General features: G+C 38.4%; 3 protein-coding genes across 8 annotated transcripts; 2 read left to right on the top strand and 1 right to left on the bottom strand.

The window, feature by feature from the left end:
• The first annotated feature begins 522 nt into the window (after positions 1 to 522).
• On the top strand, positions 523 to 6,716 carry LOC128013258 (uncharacterized). 2 transcript variants are annotated; one of them, XM_052596096.1, is made up of 7 exons: positions 523 to 879; positions 1,110 to 1,403; positions 1,493 to 1,531; positions 1,610 to 1,861; positions 2,374 to 2,475; positions 2,626 to 2,862; positions 3,667 to 6,716. In XM_052596096.1, the coding sequence occupies exons 1-7, from the start codon at positions 792 to 794 to the stop codon at positions 5,013 to 5,015; spliced, it is 2,361 nt and encodes a 786-aa protein (XP_052452056.1). In that variant the 5' UTR covers positions 523 to 791; the 3' UTR covers positions 5,016 to 6,716. The 2 variants fall into 2 exon arrangements, with proteins under 2 accessions (XP_052452056.1, XP_052452057.1); XM_052596097.1 differs by having other exon boundaries at positions 541 to 660; positions 1,218 to 1,403.
• LOC128013259 (spindle and centriole-associated protein 1) lies at positions 6,193 to 11,886 on the bottom strand. Of its 5 annotated transcripts, none has more exons than XM_052596098.1 (18): positions 11,819 to 11,886; positions 11,391 to 11,483; positions 11,262 to 11,309; positions 11,037 to 11,183; positions 10,452 to 10,554; positions 10,233 to 10,351; positions 10,079 to 10,161; positions 9,898 to 10,004; positions 9,659 to 9,778; positions 9,093 to 9,358; positions 8,882 to 9,013; positions 8,658 to 8,781; positions 8,404 to 8,517; positions 7,824 to 8,170; positions 7,136 to 7,319; positions 6,965 to 7,046; positions 6,718 to 6,781; positions 6,193 to 6,604 (listed from the first exon to the last, which is right to left on the bottom strand). In XM_052596098.1, exons 2-18 carry the CDS (start codon positions 11,481 to 11,483, stop codon positions 6,551 to 6,553), a joined length of 2,187 nt encoding a protein of 728 aa, XP_052452058.1. In that variant the 5' UTR covers positions 11,819 to 11,886; the 3' UTR covers positions 6,193 to 6,550. The 5 variants fall into 5 exon arrangements, with proteins under 5 accessions (XP_052452058.1, XP_052452061.1, XP_052452060.1 ...); XM_052596101.1 differs by having other exon boundaries at positions 11,391 to 11,506; positions 11,819 to 11,848; XM_052596100.1 differs by lacking the exon at positions 11,819 to 11,886 and having other exon boundaries at positions 11,391 to 11,798.
• Positions 11,887 to 12,918: 1,032 nt separating this feature from the next.
• LOC128013261 (protein shisa-2) lies at positions 12,919 to 20,112 on the top strand. The gene is made up of 2 exons (XM_052596103.1): positions 12,919 to 13,966; positions 18,293 to 20,112. Exons 1-2 carry the CDS (start codon positions 13,663 to 13,665, stop codon positions 18,862 to 18,864), a joined length of 876 nt encoding a protein of 291 aa, XP_052452063.1. The 5' UTR covers positions 12,919 to 13,662; the 3' UTR covers positions 18,865 to 20,112.
• Positions 20,113 to 22,178: the final 2,066 nt, after the last annotated feature.

The following is a 22,178-nucleotide window of genomic DNA, read 5'->3' as shown; positions in this document are numbered from 1 at the left end:
AAATTAGCCCTGGTCTCTCCAACATAATGAAGTATGATAAGAGACTGGATGCCATTATAGTCTTTATCAGGGTATGTAATAAGTCTTAAGACTCTTGAATTAAGGCTTAATAATAAGAGTCTTAATAAGACTTTTGACTTAAGACTCTTCTTGTAATAAGACTCTCGACTTAAGGTATGTAATAAGATGAAGAGGCCGTAATATATACATCTCATGTGACTTGAAAACCTCACACAACATACACACAAAAAAAATGAATTCAGGTGTTCTGCAGGGCTCTGTGCTCACCTCACACACTATCTTCCAGCCTTTGCAAAAGACATTTCGCTTAAGATTTTACCACTATATGAAGAGTTTACTGGTTTCATTTTATAACTCACATAGGTGGCGGGCACAAGAGGTCACGCCCATATTTTTAAATCACAGTTTTAATCCTGAGACTTTATATTTAATCACATATTCAGACTTTCCTCTCAAACTTAATCTTGTATAACCATGGGAATTGAGGTTTTAGCTTTTATCAATATGAAACTTTGTTGACTCAGACTTGAAGCTTTCACGGGTAGCTCACCACTTCCAGGAAGTGGTACACTGAGGAACTGCTCGAGACGCTTTATTACAAACATTGGCATTTAGCCTATGCACAAAACTCAAGTATAAGTAAGTATATCGTTTTTTTTTACATTAAGTGACTTTGTCATCGTCGATTCGCGCGAGTCTCCGCGCGTCAGGATTTGGATAAAGTGAACTGACATGAATGAATCGCGTGAGATCAAAACTGAAACGTTTGAATGAACGCGCCACAGTTTGACGATAAGTATGAATTATTTCCATGTAATATTGTGATGGCTTCCTCAACCGAGAAACCCCGCATTTCAGGTAAGCTATCCATCTGTCAGAAAAAGTGCAAAACTGTTACTCAACATTTGCTGTCGAATCATATTTAGACATGTAATTGTATTTTTTAATTTGGCTCATATTTTGGTCCATAAACTTAACCCTAACCTGATTCACTGGAGAACGTGTAATTCGAATTGACAGGAAACAGTTTTTAAATCTGAGTGTTACTGGAGTGAAACCTGGCTCATCTTCCCCCACTCTCTCTTTAGGAGCAGAGGAGAAGCAGACTGTGAAGGCCCGGCTCCTGTCTTCACAGATGCTCCTGGTGGATGCTCTTTATCACTTGAGCCCTCTGCTAGACTGTGTTATATCTGCAGGTCTGCTCTCTAGAGAAAACTGTTATGAAATTGAAGCTGAACGAACGCCACCCAACAAAGTCCGAAAGCTTCTAGAGATTATTGATGCTCAGATGGATGAAAGTGGAGCCTCTAGTTTCATGGAGTGTCTGAGAAAATGCAAGAAACATTACCCGCGTCTACGAACCTGGTTAACCTCAGAGGAAGGTATGATATGACTAAAGTTGCATTGTGTCTTAAAACATAAATGCAGTAGAGTGGCGTTAATACTAAAACATTTTGTGCTCTCATATTAGATCACTTCCAACCAACAGGCATTACGCAAGGTGCAACAGGTAATACCGTCTCAGCGTTTTCACGTTTACTTGATGTAATTGTCTGCCAGCCCTCACCATTGTCTTGTCTCCATGCAGAACGTCAACTACAGGTGCAGTTTAATGTTTTGTGCTCACGCTTGGGCTGTTCTGTTCTGCCGGTCTCCTTCGATCTCTTCTCCAGAGCCATTCTGACTCAGCTGGAGCTGGAGAAAATCCAAGCAATACTCATCCCAACACAGCAAGCACAAACCCTGCTGTCCATCTGCCTGAAGAAAGGAGAAAAAGCATGCAAGAGCTTTTACACAGCGCTAAAGAATGAAGACGAGCAGCTAGCTGAGGAACTTAATGGTCAGCTGAACTTTTCTAACTGAAAACCTTGTATACTACTGGTCAAATATTTGGAATAATTAAGATTTTTAAATGTTTTTGTCTCTTTTGCTCAAGACAGCATTTATTTGATTAAAAAAATAGCAGTATTATAAAAAGAATATTATTACAATTTCAAGTAACTGATTCCATTATATTATTTCAAATGTCATTTTCTGTAAAGGCAAAGCTGAATTTTCAGCTTTTTTCATAAATCTTCACACTCTAATCTGCCAATTATTATTATTAGTATAAATTTTTTTTATGATTCTTTGATGTTTAGTGAACAGTAATTAAAATATCTGTCAGTTTGATTAATTTTAATGCCTCTTTCCTGAGTAAAAGTATTAATTTTTCTTTCTTTTTTTTCCTCTAACTTTTTTATGGTAATCAGTTTCAGCAAAAATATTACCACAGAAAAATAATCATCAGTTAGAACTCTAAAATTGTTCCAGCCAGGAATTCAGCTTCTTTACAGTCTTCTCAATTTTCAGTGAAATGTTTGGTGGAAGACCTTGATAAAAAGCCTGAAAGCAGCATTGTGCCGATAGCAGTGGAGGAAACCAGAGGTCACTTGATGGCTTTCCCTCTGTCAGGTGATTCCCATTTATTATACTCATTTTGTTGAAAAATATGAGAAGGACTGTAGAAATATTTATGGCTGGTAAATTAGCTTTTTGTTAATTACTTTTTATTTCCTGAATTCTTAGAACTGATGTTGTCCTTGTTGATCTTGTTTCCATCAGGAGGCCTGCAGCAGGTCATGACTCGACTGGGCTTGACTGTGGGGGATGAGATTAGGTTTAATGTCTGTGAGGTTGGTGTGGCGGTAGGTTTGCCGCGTCGGACTGTCAGAGAGTATTTTCTGGAAGGGGTTGGCATTGAAGACTCTGCCCAGCTGGAGGCTCTAGTGTCCCTGTATATAGAGAAGACAAAGGATGCTGAGAGACTACTGAGCAGAGTGGCAGAACTCAGCCCTCGATGTAAGTGAAGGCCAGTCCATCTCAGTCTTCACCTACGATTCCGTTTAACAAGTTAAATAAAGCAAATAACTATTAATTTTTTTCAGCTGTAAATCGATTTCCAATAGTGCTGCTTTTACAGAACGGTTACATTTCTGCATTAATTAAAAGTATTTCATTTAAATGTAACATTTTTAACTGCTTATTAATAGATGATTAAGCTTGGATGAATCAAGTCTTGTGATGTTACCAGTAAGTAGAAATATATACTTTATATAAAAAAAAATAGACTTGTTACCTTATGGGGGCTAGTATTATTTGAAAAAACATTTAATTCATACTTTTATTCAGCAAAAAAGCCTTAAATGAATACATTAATACATTTATAATGTCAATAGGTTTCTATTTCAAATAAATGCTGATCTTTAGAATAGTTTTTTCATCAAATAATCCTGAAAGATGTATCATAGAAACGGTCCACACAATTGTTTCTTAAATAAATAAATACTTTATAATAATACTTCTTAATACTTTAACATATATGTTAAAGTATTAAGAAGTATTATTATAAAGTATTTAAATTAAATACTTCACAGTATTACAGTTTTTGTTTTACTGTATTTTAGATCAAATGCAGATTGGAGAGTAGAAGCATCTTTCAAAAATATAAAAAAATAAATAAAAAAATAAATAAAAATATATATATATACCAACTCAAACTTTTGAACAGTACAAATAAATTGTGATAATTAAGATTTTACATTCACATCTATTCAAGAAAACGATAAGTAAAGCCAATATGATGTATCTGGTTGTCATCTGTAGGGGTCCAGCTTTCAGAGAGGGGGTGCCTGCTGTTGAGGCTGCTGCAAAAAGCCGAGACTCTTCTCCGCAGCGGTATCCACAGTCACCGGCACGGCTGGGACCACCTTCACGATCAGGACCAATTACGCAGCTGGGACCACCTGTGTCCTGAAGACTGCACAGATCAGCGCACCGTGTGGGCCATCTTCAGCTTTCTGGTGTGGGACTGCATGGCAGAGGTTCTGGAAGAGCCGGAGGCGAAGCCTAGCGGAGGCATACTAGGCATGATCGAGCAGCTGAGCGCCAGCGGCAGAGTGGAGGCCGCTTTGTTGCAGGAAGTGGAGCAGTGCTGGACCGAAGGGGATGCAGAGAGTCTGCTGCAGAGTGTCAGAGTTCTTGCTCAGGTGCTAAGAGACCTTCATCCCCTCCAGGAAGGCCTCCAGCTGTCCTCTTCAGTTGAAGGCTTGTTTTCCTGCAGGCCCAGCAGGCTACACCGGGTCACTTCCTTCCAGGGCGTCTCTGCGCGGGTCATCCGTAGAGCTCTAAGCAGCATGGTTCCATCCTCCTCGGACCAGGACACAACTCCTCTTGCTAGACAGCACATGGAGGCATGCGTTCGGATCGCACGTCTCCTAGATGTCGTGCAGCCCAAACGAACCACCGTTGACTTTTCAAATGCGCCCACTGCTACGGTCATCCAGCATGTGCGGTCTGTCTTATCAAATCCTGCTTTTAACTCTGAAGCCTTTGACGCGGGAGTTCGCCATCGCTTGCTTTCAGTGTTGGAGTTCAATCCTGCACAGCTGGGATTGGGCTCTCTCATGCAGCTCCACCAGGAGACCCTATCCGAATTCCAAACATACTTACAACTCGGCGAGCACCACAACTTCCAGTTTATTCTCGAATCGGTACGGATACTCGGAACGGCAAAGCTGTTTTCTGTCAGCAGGGTTCATGGGCCTGTCGCCATTGACAATGGTGTGGAGGAGGTCATTCGTTTTATCACGTCAGAACCCACTTCATTCCTTGTACGATTGCACTGTCTTTGTTATGAAGAGGGAAGGGGGCGCTTCAAGGTGTGTGCACCACGTTGTGCATGTATGTATCTGCTCAAAGCAGAAGGCCTGCGTGACATGCAGTGGTGCGGTGGCAATGTTTTGGCTGAGATAGATGGGAAAGTGTGGGTTAGAGAGGGAGAAAGTAATGGATGGGATGAGCTACAGACGTTGGCTCAGAGACACTCTGCTCAGCTCAAGGATGAAGGATGCTGCTTCAGGGTCAAGACCTCAGGGTTGGAGTGTGAGGTCAAATTTATATACAGGAGTGGAAGGCTATGGGCTACACCACATAGGGATTGTGAAGTAGATTAAAGTACAGGTAGTTGAAACGATGCTGCAGTGACAAACGGTAGCTGTACAAATTGAAATTGGGTATTGAAATGGAAACACGCCAATTTCACAAAAATTGCCAAATATCGTTTTTATGTTTTAAGTTTTTATGCTTGCATGAGGCAATACAAAAAAAATATATTTTGCAAAACTGTAATGGAAACAGTTTTTCTGTATTTACAGGTCACCTGGTGTAAAAAAAAAAAAAAAAAGTCACATGATCATTCTTTAATGTACTATAATCTCCAAGAAACACCTCAAAAGTGGCCGCTCTCAAGTAAAAAGGGCTTTCCTTGCCATTAATGCATAATATACCCTTATTATGGCCAAGAAACGGTCACCAGAGCTGATCATGGCCACTCTAATCATGTGAGTCGGTGCTTGTGTTTATACCAGGTGCGTCACAGCACGCTACCCACAATGCTTCGCAAAAGATACACGCCTACTTCTCCTTTGATTAAACCTAAGCCTAGTGTAAGGTAGTGTACAGTACCTACCTAAACCAGCTAGTGTCACATGCTGGATTTCATTTAAAAGTATTTTAAAGTTTTGTCCCTCAAATTTTTATCATCTTACAGTACAAAAAGTATTGAGAAAAATCCCTCTCTCCCTCTTTCTCTCTCTATTTAAATACACACACATCATGGCCACAGATTAAAAATTTGCTCTCTTGGTTTAGATAAATCACAGCAAATAAATGAGAATTTTTTTTCCCACAATTTTACTAAAAAGAGAGAACAAATTCTTAACTCTTTGCTACAATAAATACATTTTTGTTTGCATTTTAAGTGCAGGGCTCCATAAAATAGAAAAAGAGCAAGTACATTAAATACCACAAATTTGAAATTAAAGTGTGAAAAATTATATTTGTGCAGTATTGTGCTCAGTATACTAAAGCATACTGAGGTTTTATTAATTGCATATCATATCAACTCTTGTTTGGTGATTTACATGGTACTGTGCTATTGAAAAAGTTAGGAATTATTTACAGAACACTTTATTAGCATGTCAGTGTTACAAACTGAACATTGTTTGAACATTTATTGTAGTTATGAAAGGTTAATTCCAACTGTTTTACATTTTCGGCTGTTTTGCTTTTTCACTTCTGAAAATCGGAAAACAATGCATATAATAAAAGTTATCTAAAAAAAAACCGCAATTAAGCATTTAATTAAACTTTATTGTGGAATTATACATTTATTAAAAAAATCTAAGAACTGATACGTTAATCAGTTAATCAGTATGCCTACATGCACGCTGACATTTAAAATACTTCATATGAAGATTCAAGTAAATGTCATAGAAAGTAAAACTGTGAAGTTATCTATTGTTTATCAGTGTAATCTGGCCATACCAACACCTCCCACATAATTCTCATGGTTTGTTACGCAGACATTACACAGGTAAGCTGCAGTAAGGATGTTTGATCAGACCACACTAGGGACGTCAAATGTATTGGAATAATATTGTGCATGGAAATATGATGTTATTTATAGACCATATTCCTTGAGCTCAAGTCATTTGACATGAGCTGACAATGCAAACCAGCCTTCTCTTTTCAGCTTGTCCACCTGTCAGAAATAAAATACAAAGTATCTGAAGTTTTAGATAATCTAAGTATCAATATTAAGTTTTAGAAACTACGTATGATGTTTATATGTGAAATAAAAATGATATTTCATACTTGATTGTCAAGCCTTGGGTTTTCCACACTATCCAAACTTTGTGGTGAGACTCTTCCAGTTGACCTGAGAAAAATGTAATTAAATAAACATAAAAAATATTACTTAGCTAAAACTAAAATGAAATTTTACACAGATTTTGAGAAATGCCTTGTAATTATACTATCAAAGTTGGATTGAAGAGTCAAGTCTAATGAGTTTCGGTTCTTATCTTATAAACAAATCTGTTCTTGGCTTTTTATAACTCACCTCCGACTACTTGCACTGGATTGAGGTGAATGGTTTCTCTCAGGAAGTGTCAAAAATTGCTCTGGAGTTAACCCTCTAACTGCTTGAAAACATGAACAGTCACCATATATGAGTTACTCTTAATTCTGAAGGATCAGAGAGGATGTAAGCATTATTAAAAGGGACACACACCTGTGTGAGTGCTGCTGGAGTGAGGAGGTACAGGGGAAATGGCAGGAGAAACTCTGAGAGAGGCGCTCTGTTTCTGTTGTTCAATGAGCTCTAGTAGTCTAGCTCTTGCCTCAGCGCTCTGGCGGTTCAGCTCCTGCAGTTTTTGTTCAATCTCTATCGCTGAGGATCTCTCTACAGAAATAGGCTGAAGAAAAAAAATATGTAGATGTAAGAAACTGCTGAATCCAAACTCAATGTGTACTATGGAAGCCTGTTTCTACCTCAGAGTAAAAAATATGTAATTGTGGTGGAAAACATAAAAAGTCTCAATTGAGAAATATAGTTGTAACTGAGAGATACACGATTATGAGAAACTCACAAGTCTCACAAATGAGACAAGCTACGGTTAAACGTTTGTGGTGAATATGATTAAAAATAATAATCAACATGTGATATTAACCCGAAGACAACCAAATCAGCATATTAGAATGACTTCTTTCTTCACAGGAATAAACAACACTTTCAAATATATTAAAATAGAAAATAATGTGTTTTTTACCATTTTTGATCAAATAAATGCAGCCTTGAGCATTACGGATGAGTCTTTTAAAAAACAAAGGCATGACTATAGAAAATAAAATATTGAACATTGAAAAGCAGTTGTGAGGAACTGCAGACTACTTTACTCCAATCCACAGTATGAACTAACCTGCTGTGTGTGCGGTGGCTCAGTAGCGGGCGACACTTGTCTAACTACAGAACTGGCTGTGGAAGGCCGTTCTGCGCTCGGCACCCTCGACACTGAAGCTCCAGCTGGAGACGGACGGTGCTGCCCGAACTGAGCCCGGATGGCTGCGTTCTGACGTGTCAGTTCGGCGATCTCCCCTAACATGGCATCTTGAGAGAGATCGTCCAGCAGAGGAGTGGGCCGTGGTAGGCTAGCGAAGGAGGAAGGAGAGATGGAGATGTCAAAGTCCTCCAGTGAACCCTGACTTCCCCTTTCTGCACAGGAGCCACTGTAGTGCAGCGGGGGTGCGTGTGAATGTGGACGACATGCTGGGAGAAGTAACAAAATACTGTTGAGTCATACTTGCATTGATGATTCAATCAGATTTAGCAAGCTTTCAAAAGAGAGAAAAGAAGTGACTTCCTAAGAAGTTTATCATCCTCCAAAATGTTGCATCTGGATTATAAAAAGAACAGCAGTGATGCTTGTCTTAGTGTTAAGCTCTCAACACTACTAGGTGTAAGCTGACAGAATGAGGGATCTTTCTACACTTCAGACTGACCTGCGGGAGGCAGACCATCTCTCTGACGAGGAGGAGAGAGCAGCACGGCTGCAGTCACAAAGTCCTGTTTCTGTTGATCCTTTTCAGTCCAGCCAGACTCCAGATTTCTGCTTTCTACAGAACACAACACAATCTTCTTAATCACTGTGCTACTACAGGTTTAAATACATACCCAAGACAACCAATCCTGATCACATTACATGCAACTCATTTACAGTTGCGTAATCTGTGGATCTACAGTCTGTGGTAGTTACTTTGAGCTGCATTATCTGTGATTTCCTCTGTTTTGTGTGGTTCTGCAGATTCTGGTCTTCCCACCACCAGGGCTACAGCATCTAGACGCCGCTCTAGGTCCGATATCTGCTGCTGCAGCCTTTCCTGCATCAAAACAAAAACGAACACCATCAAAAAAGGACATATGAATGGACACACTTCTAAATAACATCTGGTTAATGTTTCTGAAGGCTAAATAGTTCACCTGCAGGTTGGCGCTCTCTTCCCTCAGTGTCAGTGACTCTACAGTCAGGGCATCGATCAAAGCTCTCTGCTCCTTCACCTCCTCCTCTAGTCGTCTTCTCTCCTGTGCCTCCCTCAGAGCCTCCTCTTCTTTCTGTGCAAGTGATGAGGAAGTGACTCATTTGACCAATTTTTGTTAAAGAATCATTTGGATTTCACTTATTTGCCCTCACTTTTCTAATATGACTGGCTAGACGTCCAAGTGTTGCCACTAGAGCCACAGAGAAGCCGGTGAGGCCTGGTCTCTGTTGTTGTGGTCTAGCATCTGGTGAAGGATTCTGGTGGTCTAGAGAGTCCAGCTCAGCGTCCACTTGCTCAAGCATGCCCTGCAGAAGCTCCAGACTGGACTGGTTTCCTGTCGTAGAGTTTAACCCTGAGCCGTTAAGGCCAGAGGTATGTCCGGAGCGCCCCCTACTGGCTTGAACTGAACTTCTAAAACCTGAGAAAAAAAGAAAAAACAGGTATTACCATTATTCTACGTAATTTATGCCTGAATACACACACACACACACACCTGAATATGTGAATTCAGCTGCATTAATATTATTTTTAATGTTTATTTATAAATTTATATAAAATCTATATATTATTTATTATATTGTTAATATTTGATAAAAAAAATTTAAAAGATAATGCTGTGAACTATAATTACAAATAAAATAAAACTAAAAAATTAAAATAAGTATTAATACGTTATAGTATAATCTACTAAAAGAAGTGTCTGGTAATAGTGTTCAACCTGGCTGAGAGGAAGCAGGCTCTGGGTTCAGAACCTGGTTGACTAGTGAGGACGATTGGTTTACATCAGGATAATTCTGTCTGGAATTTAAACGCTGTACAGCCACCGTGGCGTTGAGGGCTGGGCAAAAGCAGCATAGATATTGAGAGGAGAAAGAAAGAAAGACAGACAAAAAAGGTTTAACAGATTAATCTTGTCATTAACCTGCAATGACATAAAGAAGCTCATGCCTTCACTACCTGCCCGATCTTCTCTGATTCTAGTATTACAAGGTGTCTTGGGTAGCTCTTGCTCCGGATGATCCGAGGTCCATGGAAAGGACTTTGACCTACATTTATTTCTTTTTCTGAAAACAAGCATTTAAAAAATGACTTTCTTAAGACAACTGAAATGCATTAGAAGTTGAAGATAAATGAACACCTGTGCATCACAGAGCTCAGGTGCACCGGGGCACCCTGGACTTCATCATGTTCCTCTTCATACTCCTCCAACTCATTCAGGGCCTGCAAAAGACTTTATTATTCTAGGTTTTATTACAGAGTAAGAGCTGTAGGTGGTGCTTGCGTGTGAGTACCTGCTGATCCATCATAGTCTGGCTGAGCAATGACAGCTGGGTTGGAGGATCAGGTTTTTGAAGGACAGGAAGCTCCGAGTCAGAATCACAGTCAGGTGCCACAGTAATGGTGGGGAATCCTAAAAAACACTCGTTTATGAGCTTTCACAAGTACATTTACATAAGACTTGTTTGACCAGATAATAGCACATTAGTTTATACTGCACAAGAATTAAATACCTGTGCGTCGATGGGGTGCATCACCAAACAGGTCTTTCACCTCAGCCAAAGCTCTGTCAGAACGTGCAATGACATCCTGCAACTGACACTGATCTGAAAACAACTAAAAAAAAAAAAAAAAGATTCTCACTAGCCTTTTTGTTATCTGGTCTGATTTGATATCTAATGTATCTAAACTTTTTGTTGAGTATCATATTTGATACACAAGGCTTTATGTCTCTATAGTATGATAAAATGGAACTCACACGTTACGATGAGAAAACACCTTAATTTTATTCAGTGGTCAAAACAGAGTTTTCAAATATGTTATTTGGTGCGGTTTCTGAAATTTATCAATGAGATCTTTCAAACTTAAGTATTAAAAGGTCTTTAATACTAAAAGACGTTTTACTTGCTAAAAAGTCTTAACCATATCACAGTTTTTTTTTCTCGTTTTTGAAGCTTTTAGCTTTACTAATACAGAGAAATGAAGAATCTGTGTATCAAATATGATACAGTAGGCTTTAGGGTTAAAACATATTACATTCTTCCCAGATGTAGTTTTTACAAGCTTAATTTAGTGAGCTGTCTGTAATTCATTTGCACCTCTCTGATGATGTTGAGTCGGGCTCTATCAAGTCCTGGAGGACTGGGGGGCTGGTTTTTCCTCCGTCTGCGTGTTAGAGCCTTTTCTTTTAATTCCCACTGCGCCACGACCCTGTTCTGAGATCTGTGCATCTCATGACGTCTAGCCTGAGAGATCAATGCATGGAGAAAAATATATAATCAATAAATTCTTTAAAAAAAAAACTTTCATAGTAAACCCCTTACCAGTTCCTCCGGTGTTGCTTTATGCACTGAAAGATCATGGACTGTGCTCTAAAGTAAAAGGAAAATTGAAATAAGTCATCCCCTCCAGAAAAATTATTTAAAGTAATTGGTTGCATGACGGGTTCTCACCACCCATTCTTTCTTTGGTGCAGACACCTTCCTGCTTCGCACCGGTCTTTTACCCGCTCCATAGTAAGGACGGTTCGTCCGCATTAAAGACATCTGTTAACAGACACAGGTGACACCTAGAAACAAACAATACACTGCTGGACAAAAAAATACGCCACTAACGATAAAGTTTGCACTTGAACAGGACGAGTTTTCTGTATGTGCAGAACAGAAAGCATTTTGACAGTCATTGTAAATTAACATATCGTTTCGACTTGTGAAGCGTATCTTTTAATTTATATAACGTTAACGTTATGTGCTAAAATTCAAACACATGCTTGCTAACTAATCAAGTTATGCACAATGACCGACAGATTGGCTTAGTACTGACACAAAGATATACGTATTTTTCCTAAAACTGATATAAGAACAACGGACTAAGATTTTACCGTTTGTTTTTGTTGCCGTTGTAGTAACAGGAAGCGTTGATCCGGACAAATTTAAAAGCACCGCTACAATGCGTTCCAAAATAAAAGTCCAACTGTTCTGTGACTAAAAAAAAATCCTAATCGTTTTCCAGTGTAATAACCCTCAAGATGGGAATGACTTAAAATGCTATAGATACTAAATATTAATAAAATAAACATTTTCTTTGTTAGGTGTGCTTTTAGTTTTATTATTTGTTTCACAAAGAAACCCCAAATATTTTGTTTATATCCACCAGAGTGCGCTGTCTACTTACAGTTACGTTGTGGAACAACAGAGTGCTTTGTTATAGTTCTGCATGATTGTCTTTGACTAGATTTGTCTCGAAGAGAAACGGTCTTCTTGTGTACAAACAGAAAATGAAATATATATTACGCAACACTGATACTCGCAAAAAAGCGTTTCTTTTTAGTGACTTAAAACATTACTGTAGTGAAGAGCATGTCATATTATCTATTATTAAATACGATACTGATAAGTATCTACAGTCTGTTTAAAAAAGTATAAGTAGCATCATTTTTATTTATTTATTTTACATGCAACACGTTGTTCATTGCATACATTAATACACAGATACATATATGTAAGAATATATAATGAACTTAGTGTTATATGTGTTAATATGTTAAAATAAATTTGTCCACTTTGCTGTTGACAGTATTCCTGTTATGCCTTTTAAATTATTATTTTATTGTTTGAATGTAACGTTTTCATTGTATATTATCTATCCAATAATTATGTATCTTAATACCTTGATTAAAAAAAACTATTCGCATTCACTGTTTTCTGTACGTGTTCACACAAGCGATCTCTTAGTCCTCCTAATGGGCTCTAATGGATGTGAGCCACCGGCGAGCTAAATGCATTACAATACAGCGTTTCCGTCCCTTTTGTGCTCAGGGAGATCCCCACGGGCACTGCTGAACACCCATCGCACAGAAGCCGCTCCTGAAACGCTCAGGGGCCCCGTCAACATACAATGACACTTGTTTGCACTGTGCAATTGGCCGAGAAGCTAAAAGTCTGGAGTTGTAAGACACAGCACTGCGCATGCGCCGCTTGATGGGTGGGCAGCTACCCCCTGAACGAAGAAGTTGTCAGTGGGTCACGCTCAGTCTATCAATGCCAAATCCTCACTATACACTAGTTCTGCTTGAGATATTGACAGCTTACTGCTTGCACCTTTTGGAAATCAGTTGTTGCAGTTGAGTGCTCTTTTAAATATTAATGAGCCGGACGTCCCAAAACGTTTACTGAAGTCGCATGATGTGGATTAATGCGGAAAAACTTCCTTGACTGGTTAGTAAAAAAAAAAAAAAATCGTGAGAACACATTGAGGAATCGAGCGTACGGATTACAAGAGAAGTCAGTGTTGGTTGCTCCGTATCTCAAGGGAAGAAATTTGAGAAGAGACATGAAGATCCGCTCAGAGTTGGATTGATGCAAAGTTCGCAGGAAGTTTCTCGCAGGATTATGGGATATTCTGAATTTATGGTTTATGAGTATAAAACCTCATCCCTTATGGCTTCTATGCGTTTTTATATGTGTCCTCTTTCCTTTCAATCCGAAACAAAGCTACTGGAAGTCTTGTGACGGCTGGGGAAACACTGGATATTTGTCTGGAGCAGTTCTGCTGGACCTATTGAATTAACCTCGGGATTTCTCTGCCCAATGACATTTCCAAAGTTGTCAGTTGGGTTCGTTTTTGCAGCGTCTCCTCATTTTACTTGTTTCATTTACCGAGTCATTAATTTAACAGGTCTAGACCAGACTCTGAGGTATTTTAGTAGCACAGGTTTGTGTCAGGATGCGGGGATGCACGAGATTCCCGATAGCCGTCTCGGTGGTGCTGACACTTTTGACCATCATTAACGTGAAGGCGAGTGGAGAATACTGTCACGGTTTTCATGACGGTCAGGACGCTTGGAGAGACGGCTTTCAGTGTCCGGAGCGCTTCGACAGCGCCGAGGCCATCATCTGCTGCGGGAAATGCGAGCTCAGATACTGCTGCTCCAGTTCAGAGGCTCGCCTGGACCAGGGCACGTGTGATAACGACAAGCAGACACAAGACACCAACCCTGGGAACAAGGACGAGAAAAATTCTGGGGCAGGTAATCTGAAGTCTGCATTGTTTTCTGGCAGGGTAACTTCCTCTGTCTGAAATAAATTAGGCAATTACCGTGTAATCAGATTGTACACCAGCTAAAGTTAAATTGTTTAATTCAATAACTTTTAAAGCGGCAGCAGTGTGTCTAGTATATCGACCCACTTAAATAAATGTGTGCCTCAATCGTATTGTGCGTAAAAGCCCTACTAAATGAGAAAGTTGAGTTGAGTTGAGGTTAAAAACGTTTACGTTTAATGATGCTTGTATGTTTATCTCCAAGAAGCCATCTAAGCGAGAAGAGCTTCTTATTTAGAACAACCTCCATTATTCTTGAACGAATGATTCCTACGAACAGGCTCTTTTAGTGAATCACTTCTGAATCAATTGGAGCGGTTGAATCTATTGAATCGGACTCACTTACTGAACGGCACAAGTATAGGTCTCAATCGAAATGAATCAGGTAGGCCTACTTTGTGGGTTTAACTTTTAGTTAAATATATACATCATGAGTTTTGTTGCAATAATACGTATTTTGTGAAATAAATTAATTAATGCAAGAATAATTAATAAAGTTATATAATTTTCAATGTCTTTTCTATATATAGCATACCAATAAAATTGGATTGTGTTTATGAATATTTACGTCTGATTAGTTAAGATGTTTTATTGAAATCTGAAAATATATTATAATTTGTCAATAGACTGATGAAGAGGTGTAAATGCAGTAGGATTCTTCCTCAAAAGCACTAAAAGAATCATTAACGTTAACTGGAATCGTTCTAAAGAATCAGAAACAGATTCGTTCAATTACTAACGATTCACATCCCTAAATAAACTGGTTTAATGTCGATGCTTATCCAGGTTTTGACAGCTGCAGTTAAATTGGTATCCAATTTGGCACCTAACCGTCCACTCGCTCACAAATGGTAAATTGTACCGCGCTCGGTTATAAATAGCACAGTAACGAGCGCGCGTGAACCCCAGTCGTTCGGCAACCCACGAGGATCAAATTCAGACTTGACCGGATCTCCGGTGCGATGTGCTGACAGCCTCGTTCATAAAATAACCATCGCCGGTGCATCGTTTCCTTCCTTTGAGCAGGCTCAAAACACATTAATTCAACCGGAGTCCACGAATTTCCCCTCAGCTGAATCAGACTGGGGACACTGGGCTAGTTGTCACACTTTTCACTCCAGTGAATGTTTCTCAAGATTAGGTTTATTTTTTCAATTTCTATATAAACACATACTTTATCGTCTCAGTTATTTCCACAGCCATTGACACTAAAATGCTAACAGTTGAATAAAATCACAGTATAGATTAAGTTGTTACAACCGTGCAATTAATGCACAATAGACATTTCAGCATAATTAAATTTATTAACTTAAATAGTGAACGGTTAAATGTACATATGTACATATAAGAAATCAAAGATTCTCCTTCAAGTTGATACAAAAGTAGATTTTGATTTCTAAAAAAAACAACAGTGATATTTTTAAAGAAATAGATGCCCATCTGAAAGGCAAGAGGAAATGCTGGGCATGAAATCTGACAGAGCCTGTCTGGCAGACGAAGACTGGGCTCAATTTGGACATTAATGCAACAGGTGTGAGTTCATGTTAAGGGGCCCCAAATCCTTTTAAAGACACGAGAAGGGATTTGCTGTCATCCTGTATCGGCAGAGAACTTCAGATCCACTAACATTCTTGATTCAACTACAACAGTTGAAATAAATCAGGTTTACCTGTAGCCTACAAGGTTTTTCCTTTTATCATTTTATATTTTTGAAAGTTTACCTCACAATTACAAATAAACATCTCACAGTTGTTTATATCACAATTCTAACTTTATATCCAAACTTCCTGGCATGACTTTGTCACCATCCATCTCATTAGAAACCTTTTGTTACCTCTAGCACACTCGTAATTATAACTAAAAGCATCTCTGAAGAACAATAAATCAATGGAAATAGCATGTACTACAGTTTCTCTATTGTTTTTCCACAGACATTCGTGTGTAATTGTGAATAGGGTGTTTAAAAAAAAACTTCAACTTCCGTTTTCAAAACATACACAAACTCAAAGCGTGCCAAAAATGAGGTCATTTACTGAAAAATTCCACTGTTATAGTAATAACTACCAAAAGAGCTCCTGTAAAAATGACCCCCCTGTCATTTTTCCACAGCAATCATGTCTTTGATTCAGTAACGTTATTATAATAAATTGTTAAACAGTGGCTGCGTTTGTTAGATTATGGCTTTGTAAGTAGAGTCTGTTTTGCTACTACATTAAAATCAAAAGCCACTTTGCATTGGCTATTATAGATGATTTGATTCAGCTCAATTATGTGGGTGAGAGATTCTGACCAGCTACAACAAAGTAAATGCTGAAAGCTTTCCTCTGGTGATCAGATGTCTAATTAAGCTATAAAGGTCACTTTTAATGCAGAGTTACCTGTCAAAAAAAAGCATGCACATGGTGAGGAAGCAATGGCAGAAAGGTCAGTGCTGGTTGCAAGAGATTAGAGCAGATCAAACCTGTCTTAATAAGTGTTAATGAGGGGCCCCGGACCCCTGGGGAACATCTCGTCTTTCATTTTTTGCTTCTCTCTCAAATCCCTTCATTTCACATGAGCCAGCAGGTTCCCCATCTGTGAGCGGGGTGGAAACATGTGAGCACTCTGTTCTCTGATTTAAAGATACACACGCATGGCAGTGATGGCATATTGTGACACATCAACAAGGTTCAGCAACGCTTTAGGCTTCAAACTTGCTTATTGTCAGTTTTAGAGGGGTACAAGTTACATTGAGCTCAGTCACACTGATATCCTAGTTCTCCTTATGGCAGTGGAGGTACAATTGCTTCAGATTTTGAAACGGATGTGTGCTTTCTAAAGAGAAGGTAAAAAACATTGCTCAAGGGCTATGTACTGTACAAACAAAACTCCCCAAAGTCCTCCAGTATGCTGCCATCCAGCACTTTCTTCGACATTAAGGAGTCCTGATACATACTATAACATTACATGTTCTAGTATCAATGCATTGAATACAGCTGGATGACCTAAATACATAATTAAGGTTTTATTACAAGCATCATATTTTAAAGTCATGTACTATATTAATGATACCTCAAATCTAGCGGCTTGCATGTTGATGAGATTAGTGGATGATAAAAAAGGCAAAAAATCCAAAAGATTTACACTGTAGCAGGAAGCCGATGCACATTTGAGTTTGTAATTTTGATCTGGGCCAGTAAATAATTAGACTGCGACTAATGCATGCAAATGCCATAAAAACAAAAATGGCAACAATAATAAAAAATCTATACAAGCTTTGTTTTATCAGATATCATCTCGTTAGAGTACATGCCAGTATTTTCTGTACACAACAATGAACACAGCACAAGTCATGATGTCTGATTCATGAAGAAATTACTCTTATGAAGAGTTTTTTTTTTTAATGAATCAGTCAGAAAGTTTTACAAAACAGCGTTTAATCCACTCATGATTAAGTGGTTTGCATCAGTGAATCATTCATGGATGCATTTCCCAAAAGCATCAGTAGCAAACTATTGTTGCAAGTTCCACAATTCAGACTTTTTCTTAATTATTCTTCTTATTATTTTTTTAAACTTATGTCCAGTTGTCCAATTAACTGGGAAACTTTGAGCAAATTCCAAACTTGTAATTCCAAATTTGTAATCATGTGATCTTGGGTTAGGAGATCTTGCCATTCATTTTAAAGCAAAGCTAGTGTCGATTTCAATTTCACATACAAAACTAGATTGTATAATAGGCTAATTAAATGAGTCTTTATATTAATGCAATAAAAAAAATTCATCAGTGACAGAAATAGCCTATGGTTTAAGATGGTATGCAAGCAAGTTTAAGCAAGTTTAGTTTTAAAAAGTTTACAACTGCCATTTACAACTGATGAGAGTGCTGAATGCTCCACACACATGCAGAAATTTCAAGGTAACATCTGGTCAGTCATTCCCTTCGCCCAAGCAGTTCCAAATGGTTAGCCTATACTAGACAGTAATGCCCTACACCCTTTAAAGAACACACTTGAGGGATGTTCACTTCCTTTTGCAATTCACCCTTTGTGTTGAAACATGTTGGAGCTATAATCAACAAATTTTAGTCCGGTCAAAAATCAGGTAGAAATACTCTTAGAAAACTGACTGATATTTATATGGCACATACTCCACATTTTCCCAAAAAATACAAAAACTAAATTTATCAATTAAGCAAGTTAAGCAGAAGTTCAATTATAATTTAAATTCATACATATTTTGAAAAACCTGATGATTTTCCTGCTTTTGCTCTGCAGTACCCATCTATGTGCCCTTCCTGATCGTCGGCTCGGTCTTCGTTGCCTTCGTGCTGGTGGGCTCTGTTGTTGCCGTGTGCTGTTGCCGATGTCTCCGTCCCAAACAGGAGCCTTCATCAGGCGGCGGCTCAGGAGGAGGGTCCAGCAGCGCCCGCGTCCTCGAGACGATTCCCATGATGGCCAGTACAGGTACATCACGAGGCTCGTCCTCCCGCCAGTCGAGCACGGCCACCTCCTCCAGCTCTTCAGCTCCGCCGGCCGCCCCCCGTCCCGCACCTGCCCCTATGCTCCGCGCCCAGGCCTCGTGCTGCCTCCCGCCGGACGCCAGTGTCTATGTGAACATGCCTACCAACTTCTCAGTGCTAAACTGCCAGCAAGCCACTCAAATCCTTCCTCACCAAGGCCAGTTTCTACATCCTCAGTACATCGGATTCGCCCACGCTGTTTCTCCGGGTCCTGCCTTCCTAGATCCCGCTCAAGCAGGCTACCGCCCATTGCAGTCCCCGTACCCTCCGCCAACAAGTGTGGCTAGTGTGACCGGAGATCAAAAATACCCTCCGGTTACCATGTGAATCCCAATGGGACCATCATAGGAATAAAAATCACACAAAAAAAATCAGTTCAGGGCACAAATGAGACTCTCAACCCAGTGTTTTATCAAACACAACATTGTTTTCTGTGATATATAGGACACAGTGCTTAAGAAATGACTGGATGTGTGTGTAACCTGCCTTGAAAAGTGCTAATGGTGCCTTTATAAATGAAGCGCGTGTGTATATATGCAATGTATATTTGTGTTGTATAACCGTGCATGAGCGCTCTGTGTGTGACTGTATAGGTGTGTTGGTTTATGAGACGCAGTATGTGAATGTGTGTGTGTGTAGTGCACTATATGTTGTGTGTAATGGGAATCACAGGTGCTGTAATGTGAAAAACAGTCCTGGCTCCCTGTTGGATGCTTAAAATCTAATGAAGTGAACACAGGACACAGACTGTGACGCTCCACCCTCTTGCCCACTACAACACACGCACATACAGTAGACACACACACTTAAACTTTCGCATATACACACTCACATTCTGCAGAACCAAAGTCACTTTCGCTTTGCCAAAGACCTGGATTAAAAATATATAAAAAAATATAGGCCTGTGTTTGGGAGAGCGATGTGCGAAGGTGTGTGTAGCTGAGATCAGGGGTCTTCTGTTCTGAAGTCAGTTACGCAGTAAAAAATGTCTGCCAACTGTTCCCCTTCACTAAGTCTCTGCCTTGTGAAAGGACTGTGTATGTGTGCCACTTTTCTTCCCCTCTGTTAGCATTAGGTACACTCGAGGAGTACCAAAAGGGTTCCAGGGCATTTCATTTGGAGTGGGTTTCTTTCAGCACGCTCAAAAGCAGCAGTTTAGCCAAACTGAAAAAAGTCATAGGCTCCTCCAGGAGAAGGGCAAAAATCACAATGAAATTAAAGACTGCCAGTCTGAAATCACAAAAAAAAACCTAAACAGTAGTCTGAGTTATTTGCGTTTTAAGGTAATCCACTCCAGAATTATGTTTCAAACCATTACAACTTTCTTTCTTTTGTGGAACACAAAAAACGATATTTCTGTTTTTTTCATCTAATTCGTGTCAATGTTGCTATAGTAAAACTAATTAAAACCGAAATAAAAGCTAAATAGATATCTTTAACTTAAACTAATAAAAATGGCAAAATACTTTTTTTATAGCAGAAATTGCTGTTAAACTAAAATAAGGTTTAGATAAAAAACTTAATAAAAAAAGTTGCTTTGCAAAACAGAAAATAAAAAATAAACACTAAAATTAAAACTTATAATATAAAGTATAAAGTAAATATAAAGTAAAATATAAAGTAAAATAACTTAAAATATGAATAAAAGATATTTAAAAAAAGTTAAACTAAAACTGAATTAAAATCTAAAAAAGCAAAACAAAAATATTACAAAAACACACAAAAAATCACATCACAATTGCTAAAGACCTAAACTAAAATTTATATAAAGACTGAAAAATAATGATAATAATTAAATACATTTTATAATAATATACAATACTGAAAAAATATAAAGTAACTGATGGTAGTCAGGGGGATTGTTTTAGACAAAAACTGTTTTTTAGAATATCATCTTTTGTGTTCCACTGATTTCAATGAGAGATTAAATAATGACAGAATTTTCCTTTTTTGATCAACTATCACTAAAGTTTGAGATGGGATGGTTTCTCCCCCTACAGGAAAAGTAGCAAAGTCTGTCCTGACAGGGATCATGTCTGTTTCGACTGCATCTGTGGGCAACTTTACATGCACATCAGATCTACTTTTGTGTACGATACGTGTGTGTTTGTAAAACTGAATGAGTATTTGAGCATGAACGTGCCTCTCTCTCTTTGAGAGCAGGGTGCTCCGTCTCTTTTACATATGAAATCTAATAATTATAATAAATATTTTTAGAGACTGTGAAGTGTCACTGGGTTGTTTGTAAGAGATGCTGAGTGGCGCTGTCAGCGGTATGTGTGGCGCTCTCAAATGAAGACATGCAGGGGCCGTTTGCACCACTGCCCTGGCTAAATTAAACCCGAGTGCTCCTGTTACACATGCACTTTAAGTGCTCAGACTTTCATCACTCTCAACACTCATGACGAAACTGAGACCAAGAGCTGCGTGCATAAATCTCTACATAGTTTCCATGCTAAGTGTTTGCATACAGACAGACATTTAATCATAAAACTCTTATGCACATGTTCACATTACTTTAAATATACGTACTATATACTGGAAACGAAGCTGAATTAGCCTGAGTTGACGTCATTTTTGAACAGCTATAAACTTAATTTATATACACTACTGTTCAAACGTTTGAGGTTGGTAAGATTTTGAAAGTTATGCAGTCCTATGTGATTAAAATTATTTATTTTTGTATAATTGATCATGTAATCTATTCCTGTCATGGCAAATCTGAATTTTCAGTATCATTACTCTAGTCTTCAGTGTCACATGATCCTTCAGAAATCTTTCTGACATGCTGACTTGCTGATCAAGAAGCATATTTATCTATATTAAAACAGTTGTGCAACTTTTTTAAACATATATATATATTTTTTTTTGTAAAGATTTTTAAATGATTGAAAGACCAAAATAACAACCAAAATAAGTCTTTTGCAACATTTTGCTGGTCTCTCTGAGGGAGATTCTGATAAACTAGTAAATGATGAATGACAGTAAACTATGGCACCTGTCGACATTGAGATTATTACAAATGGTTATATTCTTCATGTTGTTGAAAGATGAAGTGCTGCCAGTTCAAACAACATTTACAAGCTGTTAACATGTGTAATAGAGAAAAGTTAACAGGCTGTTCGACAATGAATTTAGTGGAAACTGTTCTTTTTTAAATTACACATTCTGAAAGTATGATGTGACATTTTATAAATATACGTCCACTTATTTACAATTATTAAAACACCTGATTTAATCACCTAGAACAAAAAAAAAAAAAAAAATCACACAATATATGTGATATAGCCTACACATTAGCAACAAAAATCTGCAACATTTAAAAATCATATTGAACCAAATGGCCTCACAACTGAGAGTTGTGTTTAGTTAGTAATATTAGTATTGCACATGCATGCACATACAGTATGACACAGGATGAAAATCTATATAAATATTACTTGAAACTTGCTTTAGAGAAAAACTCTTTAAACAAAAGTTTTTAAACACACTTAACAGCACACTTCACACTTTCCACCCAGACAATGGCTGCAACTGCTATAATATACAAACAAAACCCACAATAATTGCAGTTAGTTAAGTCTGCCTGTGTTCTTGGCATGTATATATGGAAACTTTAGGGTCAGGCTAACGTTTGGGGA

Source organism: Carassius gibelio, chromosome B24, assembly GCF_023724105.1.
Source record: "Carassius gibelio isolate Cgi1373 ecotype wild population from Czech Republic chromosome B24, carGib1.2-hapl.c, whole genome shotgun sequence".
In the NCBI taxonomy this organism is placed as follows: Eukaryota; Metazoa; Chordata; class Actinopteri; order Cypriniformes; family Cyprinidae; genus Carassius; species Carassius gibelio.
Note: the sequence above shows the minus strand (reverse complement) of the source record. Positions and strands in the feature narration are given on the sequence as shown.

Excerpts from the sequence above, each read along its gene's own strand:
- LOC128013258 (XM_052596096.1), top strand. The coding sequence starts at position 792 with ATGAACGCGCCACAGTTTGACGATAAGTATGAATTATTTCCATGTAAT. Across the intron at positions 1,404-1,492 it reads CTGGTTAACCTCAGAGGAAG|ATCACTTCCAACCAACAGGC; the intron begins GTATGATATGAC and ends CTCTCATATTAG. Across the intron at positions 2,476-2,625 it reads GATGGCTTTCCCTCTGTCAG|GAGGCCTGCAGCAGGTCATG; the intron begins GTGATTCCCATT and ends TGTTTCCATCAG.
- LOC128013259 (XM_052596098.1), bottom strand. The coding sequence starts at position 11,483 with ATGTCTTTAATGCGGACGAACCGTCCTTACTATGGAGCGGGTAAAAGA. Across the intron at positions 11,310-11,390 it reads CACCAAAGAAAGAATGGGTG|AGCACAGTCCATGATCTTTC; the intron begins GTGAGAACCCGT and ends CTTTTACTTTAG. Across the intron at positions 6,605-6,717 it reads ACCCAAGGCTTGACAATCAA|GTGGACAAGCTGAAAAGAGA; the intron begins GTATGAAATATC and ends TATTTCTGACAG.
- LOC128013261 (XM_052596103.1), top strand. The coding sequence starts at position 13,663 with ATGCGGGGATGCACGAGATTCCCGATAGCCGTCTCGGTGGTGCTGACA. Across the intron at positions 13,967-18,292 it reads CGAGAAAAATTCTGGGGCAG|TACCCATCTATGTGCCCTTC; the intron begins GTAATCTGAAGT and ends TTTGCTCTGCAG.